This window comes from Lampetra planeri, chromosome 25 (genome assembly GCF_965212315.1).
Source record: "Lampetra planeri chromosome 25, kcLamPlan1.2.h2, whole genome shotgun sequence".
Taxonomy (NCBI): domain Eukaryota; kingdom Metazoa; phylum Chordata; class Hyperoartia; order Petromyzontiformes; family Petromyzontidae; genus Lampetra; species Lampetra planeri.
This window is the reverse complement of record NC_136131.1, coordinates 1,157,935-1,172,015: the sequence shown is the minus strand read 5'-3', so window position 1 is coordinate 1,172,015 and position 14,081 is coordinate 1,157,935. Positions and strand designations below refer to the sequence as shown.

The following is a 14,081-nucleotide window of genomic DNA, read 5'->3' as shown; positions in this document are numbered from 1 at the left end:
TGGAGGACGTTTTTTAAGCTGGACTAGACACTCCTGGTCATGGAGCTCTCCATTGCATACATCAATTTGAGGAGAATCTGAGGTGTGGCCAGGCGTCGAGCAATGGTGCATTATTTGCGACCTTTAAAAAAAGTCTTATTTCCTGCAGGAATGCCACCTGCTGTACTCCCTCGACCGGGCGAAACTGAGTCCTGGGACGGACACTGTTTCTGGTCTGGGAGCAACGCTAATAAGTGCACTGGGGTAGCCATCCTCCTAGGACGTAGAAGTGTCGTGGTAGAAGAGGTCCAGGAAGTGGTCCCTGGCCATCTGCAATATGTCGATGCCACAGATGACAGAGCTGAAGTACGTCTAATTAACGTATACGCCCCCACGTGGTGTGCTGAGCGGTGTGCCTCTGCTTACGCAGAGGCATATCGTTTTGGGGGGTGATTTCAACTGCCCGCTCAGCCTATCGGACGTGCTGCCTACCTCCTGGGAGTCGGAAGATAGACCCCTCTTCTAGGAAACTCGGTGTTTTGGTTAAGGATTTTGATTTAACTGACAACTTTCGGTTGCTGCACCCAGTACGTTCTGGTTTTACTTGGGCCAGCAGTTCTGGATCTCTGCATTCAAGAATATATTTCCTTTTTATCTCTGCTAAAGTTATAGCGGAGTATGTGGAGACTAAATCGTTCTCTTTTTCGGATCACAAATTGATTACGGCGAGGATTCGGATTCCGGGTGGATTAAGGTTATGGAAAGGGATTTGGAAGATGAACGCGAGCTCTTAGCGGATGAGAAGGTGACAAGGGCTCTCATCAAACGTTATGAAGAATAGAGAAGCCTACAGTACTGTTTTAGCACCATGGCTGAATGGTGGGAGATGGTCAAGAGTCAGATCAAGGGTATTTTGCAGGCACACAGCAAAAGAATGAGTGTCAGAAATAAGTTGAGGGGCCTGAATGATCAGCTTGAGAAGGCGTATCGGTTGCTGGAACTGGGTTTCCCTGTGATGGACGAAGTAAGGCATCTAAAGGACAAAATCTCCTTGTCGCTTGAAAAACGGGCTGCGCAGTTCGCTTTAGGGCACGGGTTAGGGCAGTGGAGGAGGGGGGGAGTGTACGTGCTTTTCTTTTCTTTTCTAAGTGCAGGAAACCTGAAAGCATGAGCTTGTCAGCCCTAGCCTGGGCAGACTAACGCAGACAGAAGGCATTGTTGAGGCTGCACGAGAATACTATACGGACCTGTATTGACATAAGACATCGGGGGCAGAAGCCCGGGACTTTTTTTAAAGCAGAAGATCAAGGCTCCTGATGAGATTAATAAGCAAATTCAATGGAGGAACTGGATGAGGCAGTGCACAAGACGCCAGGGAATGACGGAATACCGGCCGAATTTTACGTCAAATTCTGGGGCACCATCAATCAAGCATGACTTGTTACAATTGTATATGGAAATTTTGGCGGAGGGTCCAGTGCCAGCGTCCATGAGGGGAGGAGTTAATATCCCTTGTAAGGGGCCGACATAGCGGCAGCTGAAGAGGACATTGTTGCACTCAAAGATAAGTGTGATTTGTAGAGTGTCTTGTCTAACTGATCTAGATCGGTGCGCGTAAGTCTGATTTTCTCTGAGATAAGAGCTAAGCTAGTTCTAGACAGAATTCGTTTAGCATTAGAAGAAGTTACAGCAGCAGATGTTAGTGTAAATGCGTTTGGTATTACCTTAAAGTCGCGGCATCTCTTCAGAAAGGCGAGAGACTCGATTAGCTGAGCCTTCTTATCCCGGAGCTTGTTGAAAGATCTTAAAGTTTTGTGGAATCCCACCCCGTAGTGGTGGTTAAAATATAATAACAAATAGTATAAAATGTATATGCTTAATACAATGTACAAAGTAATATATTGTATCGTAATTGTATAGTGAATATACAGCAGTGTGATATACATTAGGGTGGGTAGAATAATACATAGTGTAATATTACAATGTATAAGGTTTAGGGTGGTTTATAGCAATACAGTATATAATTTAAAGTTGGGTTTGTCTATGGCAGTATATAGTACGGTGTAGACTCGTGTGATGTAAGAGAATAAAGTTTAGATGGAAGCATATTATATTTTTTACGACGTAGAATTGTAATGTATTACTTACTGTTAGTAACTCAGCTTATTGTAGATTATATTTAGTATACTGATGATACTATGTAGTTTATATTTTAGTTGTTTACGTGGTGGTTTTATTTACTGCAGCTGCATACTATTAACACTCCTTCCCTTTATTAATGCTACCCCTATCCCCTCCCTTTGATGCTGCTAATCCTGCATAATGCACGGGCATAAGTAGTAATAATCACATACCTGCATTTCCCATATCCCCTCCCTTTGATGCTGCTAATTCTGCATAATGCACGGGCATAAGTAGTACTAATCACATACCTGCATTTCCCATATCCCCTCCCTTTGATGCGGCTAATCCTGCATAATGCACGGGCATAAGTAGTACTAATCACATACCTGCATTTCCCATAAATATGCTAAATTTCTCTTGATATGCAAATTCCTTTGTCAAGGCGCTCTTCCCCCTCCAACCCAGCTTAAATATACGCTGCCAAGCCTGGTGGTGTTCATTCAGACGCTGTCTTTCTGACAGACCTGATCTTCACCTGAGGACGGCTGCTTGCGTTGTGGCCGAAACGTCGTGAGAATTATTTTATTGTTTTATTTTTATTATTTTATTATTTCCATTCTACGTGACTTTACCGAAATAACCAAGAAGAGGATAGAGTTTAGTTGGTTGGGTACAAAAACTATATTGTAATCTCTCTAGCAGACTTTTGATAAATGGGGTCCTTTCTGAAGCAATTACAGTTAGATCGAGTGAGAGACAAGGGTGCCTCATGTCGCCAGTCTTATTTGTCATGCGCATGGAGCCTTTTGCCCAAGCGGTCAGAGCCAATCAGAGGATTCGAGGGGTGCACATCCCGGAGTGTAGAGAACAAGTAAAAATAGCTATGTATATGGATGATAGTGGTGTTCTTCAGGGATGTCTCCTCGGTTTGGGAGGTATTGTAATTCGCAATACTTGTTTATTTAGCCTCAGGATCCAGGATTAACCTGAGTAAGAGCGAGATTATGATTTTTGAAGACCCTCGGCTTTTTGAAGGTCGCCCAACAGAACTGAGAGTGCAGGTGGAAGGGATCAAATATCCTGGGGTCACCTTCTATATAAAGGAATCTGCAAAAAATAACTGGAAGGAAAAGAGGCCGTGAAGGGCAGGCTGGCCAGGTGGGCGATGTTGTATACTAACCCTTCTTCCAAAATTGATATATAATGAATGAAAACACACCAAAGCGCAGCAAACTGCAAAACACCAGGTGTTGTTAAGTAATGAACTGGAGGAGGGCTAGGATGGCAGAATTTGCAACCTTGCTTCAAGGAAAGATAAGGCCTGATGAACGGGCACATGTCACACGTGCAGGCGGCAGAGACAGTGGGAGAGTCAGCCAGACATAGTTAAGGCAAAAAGCCCAACCATCCTGCATGGTTTTAAAGTAACGTCAAAATTCGAAATTCAACAACAGAGTAGGCTAAATTATCGATCCTCGCGCTCGCTCAAATTGGAGACCAGGCTGCGAGCTACATCAATGAACCATTGCCCATTTGCTAATCCAATACTGAATGTTAATATTACTGAAGTCAAAACGAATTCTATGACCTCAGCACATGGGCGAATAATAGGGCAGTGTCAACTCAAAGGCAATGGAAGGAAACAGAGGCGCTTTTGTCTAAATCACAACCACAGAAAGCCAGGAACCATCACTGATTGTGTGTTTAGGGATTCCGAGCTAATTGGAACACGTGCACACAGGGAGGAGGTAGAAATACGCCTTGTCCTCCTGCGGCTGAGGGAGCAAAGATAAACAAGTGGGTCAGCTCAAGGCTGTGTGCACAGGGGAGGGAGCTGATTAAGAATAACACTCCCAGAGCAGAAGGTTGGATGGAGAATAAGAGTGTTGTGTATCTCTCAAGGATGCAGACTCAGCTGAACAACAAGGCTGCGGGGGTCACCAGAAGTTCGCGTTCGCCTAGTTAAGACAAAAAGCTCAATTATTCTGTATTGCTATTTAAAGTAACGTTAAAGTCGGAATTTAACAACAGGGTAGGCTAAAGTTATTGATATGAAATGTTATTTCCATACTTTAATACTTTATACAACTCGACCCGAAGCATATGCGGGATGAATCACCACCAGGTCGAATATAAAATACATAATAAAAGAGCGATGTTAAACCCAGGGTCGGAGAGAAAGGGAGATCCCGGCCGTCTTTGTATCCCCGCAGAGCGGGATAGGAGTGTGTATACGCTCGGGGAAACACCTCCACTTGAGTCAAGCACCACGATGGGAAACGACAGACCTTAGGTTACATACAGAATCATAACTGTGAAATGGTAAGGGACAAATGTTAAAACTTTTTAACCATTTCTTTGTGCGTCGGTGAGGGTCGTGTTGCCCCTCCCTCCAGGTGGTGCAACACGGACAAAGACGCCTATGAGACGATTTGTAAACGTCTGTGTTTTGGTTCATGAAGAAGGCCAGACAAGAGATAATATCGCACCCAGACAGAGAGACGACCTCGAGGCAATTTGTAACACCTGATTGTTTGCTCATGGATTTTATGGAGGGAGTATGACAACGGAATATACCGTGGGTGATGCACACAAGGACATACGGACGTACGGACACACACATGGACACACCTACCTACGGACAGATCCTGACACAGGAAAAAAATCGAAAGAAACCCCGCCTTGTGGGCGGGATCCAAAGGGATTTTTCGGCATAAAAGAAAGGACCCTGAGCATTGGAAACCAGCTCGACCGGGAGGGTCAACTCAGGAACGAGCTGCGACCAGCGGGTCGGCTCGACTCTTCAGCTCGTCTGGGACTCAGCCGAGTTCGATCGGCTCACCGGAGCCGGCTCTCGGGGCTCGACTCAAGCGGCTCCCCATCTCCTCTGCAGGCGGGCAAGACCCGCTTGACAGCTCAACTCGGCCTGCGTGGGTCAACCTCTGCCGAGTCGGAGGTCTCTGCTGCCGCCGGAGTGGTGAGGATCGCGGTTTGGCGACGAGGCTCCGTGCTCACCCTGGTCGACGACCCAACACTGCACGCTGCGAGCGAGCTGTGGGCGCCACCTACCGACCGGGTTCCGAACTGCGACAGCGTATCAACGGGCATCCGAACCAGTTCACCACGGTGACAGGGGAGCGACTGATACGTATGACGCGCACCGCCCCATCACCACACGACCACCAGGCGTCTGTTTGACATAAAGAACCGACTCCGAACACTGACTATTCAAGACAACTCTTACCACTCAAACACACTCGAACCCATAAGCCATCCGTGGCTGTGAAGGCATCACAACGAGACCGAGTGATGGCCATCCGTCGTTTATAAGAGTATTCGTAATTTTTATCTTTAATATTTAGTGGGCTGTACTCTTAATCGCATAAATTCCCAACAGATCCATCAATACGAATTGATTCTTGGCACCTCCTTCCGCCGAGCCACGCTCACGTGGGGAGTGGTGGCCCAACAGATCCTTATCAGGTGATCTGGTCCCCAATTAGTAAACTTGGTATAAGATAACGATCTTCGGAAAAGGAGCACCGTCGCAGGCCCTTACTCCGAGTCATTCTGTTGTCAGATAACCTGCCGATGTATCTGTTGAGATTGGTGCCTTTAAGAATAATAACTGTTTTTGATTGTTTTTTTTATCGCCGTATAATCTTTCAAGTATCTTTCAGTCATAATCGCCGCACGTACTCGCATCCTCTACAGAATATTCAACTGTCCCGTGACCCAAGGTGCTAACAACGTGATAAGGGTTGCGTATGATCAATAAGGAGTGCGGTACTGCGTGAACAATATTGAGTATAATCATTCATTAACGTTAAGGTTTTTCTTAGCATAGTATTTGCATATTTTAACGACTCTCTCTCTCACTAACAACCATCGCGTTATGCGGGATCCATGTGCCGTTGTCAAAGTGAAATCAGACAATCGTTGATGATACTGTATTGATGCCGTGTTGACGTTCCGGGATTGAGAGTTCGCATACTATATCATAGTTGAGGTTGAATTAGTAATAAATTGATTAATACAGAAGTGGTTGTGTGATTCTTTCCTGACATCTATGCATAAGATCTGCTTCTGCGTTGAGATCTGAACTTGGTGACCTTAATAAACACACTAATACATACTCAGTAAATGTTAAAGCGATAACGGGGTGAACCGGGGACCTAAAATATAACCACGAATACCCACTCTGGGAATGTTAAAGCGAGAATGAGACGAACCTAGACAACGATGCCGAGTTAATCTAAGTTAATCTTGCATACTTACACCACACCTGCATAACTGCATACGATTAATTGCCTTATTCCGATCGATAACCCACCCTCGTCACCGAGGCGGGGTCTGGTTATCATAACGACTTGCATTATCATAATTACACCCACTCGCATAATTACTACGATTACCTCTCGAATTGGCATAATTAAATGTGCATAATTACATAAATTAACATATTTCCGGATAATTACACATTTGGCCAAATTTCATTTGATTATTATTATTTTCACTGAATATTCATAACCCACATATACAACATAATAATTTCACCCACGCACGCATACAACATAACAAATTTTGATAACCAACATATACAACAGCGACCAGAAGCCTCACTATGGAAGGGGGGATTTTGGTTTTAAAGGTAGAAATGCTACCTGCGCTCAACTACCTGGCATACATCTTCACGACAGACGCGCAAATGGTGCATTATATGGAGACACTTTTCAATTTCATTTGGGGAGGTGTGATGGACCGGGTGAAGAGGAAGAGCATGTATAAAAACCCTGCGAACGGTGGGAGGGGAGCCCCTAATGTCGCGCGTAACCTGACTACGATCTTTGTTTGTAATATGCTTCGCTTGTTTTTTTAAGATGGGTCCCAGGCAAAGGCCTAATTTCTTACAATATAGACTGGCATGGCTCCATTGCCTCGCTGTAAGCCCCTCGCCTGGACGCAGGGGTGGCTGTGTGCCGCAGTTAACAAATACATCGCAGAATACGAGCCGGCCCTTGTAAGAGAGTCGTGGCACCCACGAAGTGTTCTCGTCGAGATTGGCAAGACGGAAACCTGCGCAGAGGTACCAGGCGCACGGGGTGCCCTTCACCAACAAATATGGGGTAACGTGGCATCTGAGGTCCTAACTAAGATGCAAAAGCACATGTCTTGGCTTGCGGTTTGGGACAGGTTGCCATGCAGGGCGTTTATGCATTCCTGCCATATGGCCCGCCACCCCTAAATGCCCAAGGGGCTGTAATTCGGACGATTACACGAGTCATGCTTTTGTGCAGTGTCCTTTTGCGCAGGAGGTGTGGGAGCTGTGATAGCGTTTGCTAGCCAGTTTTTATCCTATCAAGGTTACAATGCCAAATATAATTTGGAAGGGCTTGGGCTCAGGCATGGGCTGTTGTGGGGGCTATAAAATAAGCCTTGTGGAAGGCGCGAGGTTTGATATTCAAAGGTGACATGACACCTTCCGAGCTTTACCACTTAACCTGTAGGCTGATCGGCCGGGTGGTGGAGGTCGACAAGGCATAAGTAGGTTGTCACAAACAGCACTTGGAAGAGTTATCTGCCCCAGCACCGGAAATCGAGGAACGAGACTCGTATTCTTAGGTTTTTTCGGTAAAGTCACGTAGGTAAAACATTAAAATTAATAAAAGTAAAATAAAAATCACGTTTCGGAGGCAACACAAGCTTCCGTCTTCAGGTGGAACCGTCACAGCCACGACAGCTGTATCAAGTAAATGAGAGATTGCAAGAGCTACCACTCCGTATATATAATGGTTGGAGAGGGGGGGGAAGGGCCAAGTACGGCACACTTTTTATTCATATGGTAAGGTGAGGCTTAAGAGGGCGAGCCTTTGTTATGGAGAGGTACGGTTTGTGACTAAGCCTGGCCTACATAACAAGTGAGAAAAGAAACAAACTAAACATGGTAAAACAAGCCTGGCTGTCTATCAATAACCTGTAATAGTTGTCTGTCAAATAAGATGGTCCAAATAAGTGTAGTTAAATCTTTTTTGCATGGTTAATCACATCTTTCCAATGATTACTCAGTTTGTAACCATCATCACGGTTGAAATTATGTCTGTGTTTGTATATTTGTATGGCTTCGTGTACAAACCTTTGATGGTAGCCAGGAGGTTTTCAGACTCGGTTCGGCAATCGCGGACTCTTGTTTTGAAAGGTATTGGATAGACCAGCAAAGTTTTTGTTATCAGGACACTCCATGTGTTGAGGTGTTGTAAGGGATCCAGTATTCACGGCAACGTCCCTCGTGTGGGTTGTTGTTACTGTTTTGCAACTGTTTGATACAGTGTACTGTACATAGCTGGAATAAAACTTTTAAATACAAGTGCTGTGACTCTGGTTTCTTTTCAGCCTTTTACTAAAGATCTGTGGAGAGGCAGGTAACCTGGCTGTCGGGCCAGGGGTTGCCTCGCCAATTCTTGAGTGGATATGGAGACCTGCCGAGCTGTTGAGGCGATCCAGGATGACCAAGCCACGTCGACTGCTGCCGAGGTGGAGGCTGCTGCGACTCGACTATCTGGAGTGCGGAGGCCCATGAAGGAGAGGGCTGCAGCTCAGGCGTCAGTCTCGACTGGGAGGTGGCAAACTGCTGGGGACGCCTTGAGGCAGCCGCCAGGAAGGGTGGACGTGCCGGTGCAGAGGGAGGTGGCTTCTGCCAGGCTCGACAGGAGTGCTACGGAAATTGAGGACTCTGCGATCAGGACAAGACTGCTAAGGCGAATGCAGAACCTGTGTGGGCGAAACAGCGCCAGGAACATGCAGGGCATTGGCGCGGTGGGCCAGCAGCAAGCTTCACACATCAGGTGACACAACAGCGTCTGGTTTGCCTTTAAGGAGGCCGTGCCAGAAGAGGTGACTATGGACCGCTCGATTTTTGTGCGAACTGTGGTTATAGGACCTATTTTGTTTGATAGCTCTGCCGGGCGACAGGGCCTTTGTCAACTTTAGGACCAGCAATTTACTGCAACGCTTTGAGGAGGCAGGTGAGAGGCCTGTCTCTGCTCAAACTGCATTTGCTGTCAGAATTGGACACGAAAATGTTGCCGGTCTTTCTGTACAATGAATCGCTACCAGATCATGATCTGTTGTCGACCTGCAAACGTGTCCAGGACTCGCTGGGCATCTGGACTGGTGCTAGACAGTGGCGGGTGAGATTGAGAGCTGCTGACGGTGCCCTGCAACACATCCCGAGCGCCCTCTACATTGGTGATAGTAGAGGTTTCGTTGTCTATGAAGGCCAACCCAAACTCTGTAGAAGGTGCGGTGGACGAGGTCACCTGGCAGTGGCATGTGAAGCACGAGTGTGCTACCGCTGCAAATCGCTGGACCATGCAGTGGATGAGTGCCGAGCCCCAGCACAATGCAACCTCTGGAAGCAAGGACCATTTATACCGGAACTGCGCCAAATCGTTTGCAAATATGGTCCGGGCACGCAAAAACCAGGCTAATGATGGAGGAAGCAGAGAGATGGTTGAATCTTTGGAGCACGTTATACGTTATACGTAATCGGGCAACTGGTGATGAAGGAGAGACAGTCGACCAGAGAACGCCACTGTTGGACGAGAGAGAGGAGCTGGAAGCGCTGTCTGTGGATGGAGGAGCATCTACGAGTCGGCAGGAAGACCGCTCCAAGGCCAATGAGGTGGAGGAGGCAGTCTCTGAGCCAATTGTGGCTGACTGGGCAGGGGAGGTTGGGGTGACAAGGGGTGATGGAACACAGCAGAAGAAAGTTGAATAGAGGGTCATTCGAGGGGACTGGCTGGAAGAAAGCAAAGAGGAAAGCACCGGAAGCCTCATCATGGTCTGCTTCCTTGAAGGGCCCCCAATTGTCCGACTCTTCAACAGAAAACTTGGCTACATCCAAAGACGAGCTCACAGCCAAAATGATCCAAGGAATGGGGTCTTTCCCGAAATCCGTGGGTGCCGAATGTTTTTTGGACTTGGTCGATAAGAACTGCTATTCATTGCTGGAGCACTTCTCTGCCGAGCCAGACAAAACACCCTTGGCTCTCTTGCATCGGTCAACGTGCGGGGAATCTGGGTGCAGCTAAACGTGCAGCAACGGTTCATTATTTGTGGACTCTCAAAAGGGACTTGTGGCCAAATGACGAAAGTGTCATCTACATATAACTTCCACAAGGAAGGGGAAACTACATCAAAGCTGACGAGCAAATCATATGGGGACAGTGAAATGCCCTTGATTAGAAAGACCAAGTGAGCTGAATTACATACTTTGATGTAGTTTCCCTGTTCACCAACGTCCCTGTACCTGACACCTTAGCAATATTTGAAGACTTAGTCAAACATGGACTGAATCCTGATGTACCTATTCTGGTTAGGCACTGCCTTACCAACACTTACCTCACCTGGAATGGTACTTTCTACAAACAAAATGAAGGTACCCCCATGGGTCCCCCCTTATCACCAGTGATAGCGAATGTTTTCATGGAGAAATTTGAAACAGATGCCATCCAGACATCCACCCTACGTCCTTCCGTGTGGAAGAGATGTAGATGACACTTTCGTCATTTGGCCACATGGCCTGCCAGCTTTGAACCAATTTCTCAACCACATCAATTCCATACACCCATCCATAAAAATCACCATGGAAGTGGAGAAGGATGGTAAGCTACCGTTCTTGGATGTTTTGTTTGAGAAGAGGCCTGACGGCTCGTTGGGACACTGTCTCCAGGAAATCCACCCACACGGATTCCTATCTGAAACCTGACTCCCACCACCATCCGGCACAGAATTCCCTTATCAAAACACTAAACCATAGGGCCCACTGCATTTCCGAACAACACCACCTAGCCAGTGAACTGGAACACGTACACCAGGCCCTCAAGATGAATGGGTACTCGGACCGCATTATTTGCAAAGCTGTTTCTCCAACTATGGAGAAACAACCCCCTGAGAAGCCAATCAAAACCATCATGTTACCATACATAGCAGGTGTTACCAAAATATTTTCAAAATCTTAAACAAACACAAGATCCAGGTCCAATTAAATAAAGTACACAAAATCCATGATCTAATCCCATCTGTGAAGGATGTCATCCCTGACATGCAATATCCTGGATTTTAGAAACCGAGTTGCACCTGCGGCAGCAGTTACATCGGAGAAACAAAACGACATGTCTCGGACCGTGTCTGCGAACACAAGGCAGATCTGAAACACGGCAGAACCAATACCTCTGCCGTAGCTGACCATTGTTATAACGCTGTGGGCTCATATTGTGTTTTCCGAGACCAATGTACTCTGCAAATCTTCGGGCTATCAAAGGTTTGTTCATGAAGCCATCCAGATATATAAACATAGACATAACTTCAACCGAGAAGATGGATACAAATTGAGCAATCATTGGAAGGATGATATTAACCAGGGAAAACCCTAACTGCTTTCTATCATATCTGCCGGGTCCGGGTACTAGCCCTTTTTTCCGTGTTAACTCCCCCCCCATCCCCAGCTCTCTCGGCCTCCCACTTCCAGCCCCGCCCAATTCCCCCCGTCCAGCTTCACGTCCCTCTCCTAGCGTCGAGGCAACACTCCCCTCCCCCTACCCCCCTCTCTCACCCCTTGCCCCTCCCCCTTTCTTACCTATATAACCTCTTACCACGGCATCTCTCTCCCACTTAAGCAAAACATTTTCTTGCTGTGGTTTTCCCACCTGATGATGATTGCTTGTGTTGCAATCGAAACGTCGTGATTTATTTTATTTTATACCTACGTGACTTTACCGAAAGAACTAGAGTTTAGGTAAAACAAAACAACACAGGCACCATTTAAACGTGATAAATACAAAGTTACCACAATAGTTAGATAAAAAACTAAATGTAGTGCGATATAAAGTTGAGGGGCAGGGAGGGGCTAGGGTGAGTGGCGGGTTGTTAGGGTTTTGGAAGGGTCGTACTCATGGAACACAATATGCAAACAAACACATCACACCGCACTTTCAGTTATCTTCACCTGATATGCAGGTCGGGGGTTCAATATCGACCCTGACTGACACCTGCTGTATATTTGGAGTTTGCGCGTCTCTCTCCCTGTGGTCGTGTGTATTTTTCTCCACGCCACCTGTTTTTCCCTCCATATTTAGAAACATGCATTGAGATTATTTATATTCTGCTGCAATTAATGTCTAAATGATATACTACTTTATTAAGATATAATTTGTGGCCAGGTGGCTTGTGAAAAACAAGTTAATACCTCAGTGGGCTTTACCTGGTAGGATGGGGATAGTTTAATTTTATATGAATGTGTTTTGGGGATTCGTTTACCTTTCTTGTACTTTGCACTATCATGTTTTTGTATTGTTCTTGTAACGTTCTTACCCCGTATTGGTCATCTGTGAAAAAGAGCTTCATAGCTCATCGGATTCCTCCTGCAGTATATTCTGATAAAATAAGTAAAATGTACAGTGAGCCTGATTAGTACTTGATTGGGACACTGCTTTGGACTGGCAGGTGCTGTCGTGTTGGAGGTGGCTGCGAGGCGGACAAGAGATGTAAGCACAGTAGCGGATTCTCGATTCTCACCCCCTCCCTCCTCTGGGCTGTTTCTCTCTGGGGTCTCCAGATTCCTCCCAAAAAAAAGCCACTCTCACGACTGGAATTGGCCAAAGATCCCAATGTGGCAGTACCCTCCTGAAAAACAGTCTTGAAACTCCATGAAGCTCAATTGCCACGACAAATTACTCTGGAAATGTTTTCAAAGTATTGATATCATGTATATGTTCTGTATAGTTATCAATAAAATAGTTACGTTTTATTTCAGAAGAAAAAAAAGATTTAGGAAAACTAAAACGAGGCAACAATGACAATATAACCAATATTAATCAAAACACTACATCGCGGCAAGCCGAGTTGTGTAATTAAATTAATTAGTGATGCTGCTGTGTCAGCAGTTGAGCACAAGCACAAATAACACCACACTTTTCATCAACAATGCCTTTAAAGTATATAAAATCAGCGACGTTTTGGGAAATGGCACTCTTCATGTGCAAATTTTGTGTACTATGAAGGGCCATTGAACCAAATGTTTCCAATTATTTATTATTTTATTTTCAGGCCAGTGTTGTTGACAAGCATATCGAGTTTCTAGTTCGAAAACACCTCATCAAGTGCAGACCCTCTTCACAAGCCTTGTACGAGCGAGTCAACTCGTAAGTTCCATCGTGGCATATGCATCACTTATCTACTTTCACAGTGCCCCAATAGGCCACTGCACACTGGGCTATTACTGCAAGTGTCTCATGTAGTCCGATCAAAGTCCGATCACTCTGCTTCGTCGCCAGAAGTGGCATCTGGATCAGGTATCCCATGAGCTGTGAGGACGTCGCGATAGAGCAAAAACTCCCGCAGGCTGGTCGGTAGCGGCAGGTAGCAGGTCCAATCCTGACCGCCGCGCTGAGCTCGAAGTCTGCGATCCCCAACCGCGAGCCGCAGGCGGAGGCGGCACAGGTGGCGCAGGGCGGCGGGGCGCTCTGCACTCAAAGCAGATGACAAGCTGTCACCTTCAAACATCTGTCACCCCCTCAAAATCAACGCAAGTACTTTTTACAGATCCCATCATGAACACAGTCTTCTAGGGGTGCACCATTCGAGCAGCATTGCTGCAACCAAAGCACTGGACCGATTTTGACAATGCGTGTTCTCATCAGTCATCAGGCTTGCTTGTATGAGTGTTGGTGAACTGCCAGAGTTTATAGCAAGAACCCTCTCTCATAATAAAGGTGTTTTCGGTTAGATCGCATAAGTATAAATGTGTGTTGAAGTAAATCCACAACATTTACACTGGTGGGCTGAAGTAGTAGCTAATTGGCACATTTTGTTTGTGACAAAGCTTACTGTTGGCTCTGTCAGGTGGGGGCGGGTAAACAACACATTTATACTTACGCGATCTAACCCAAAAAAGCCTTTTATGAATAATATTGATCGCA

The 14,081-nt window shown here is 46.1% G+C and overlaps 1 protein-coding gene across 1 annotated transcript in view; it reads right to left on the bottom strand.

The window, feature by feature from the left end:
* Positions 1-12,882: 12,882 nt before the first annotated feature.
* The window catches only part of ASB3 (ankyrin repeat and SOCS box containing 3), a 44,152-nt gene continuing 42,953 nt past the window's right edge, over positions 12,883-14,081 (bottom strand). The window contains exon 9 of the mRNA XM_078605887.1: positions 12,883-13,625. Within this exon, the coding sequence (XP_078462013.1) occupies positions 13,417-13,625 (209 nt within the window). The 3' untranslated portion in view covers positions 12,883-13,416. The remainder of the gene's footprint in view (positions 13,626-14,081) is intronic.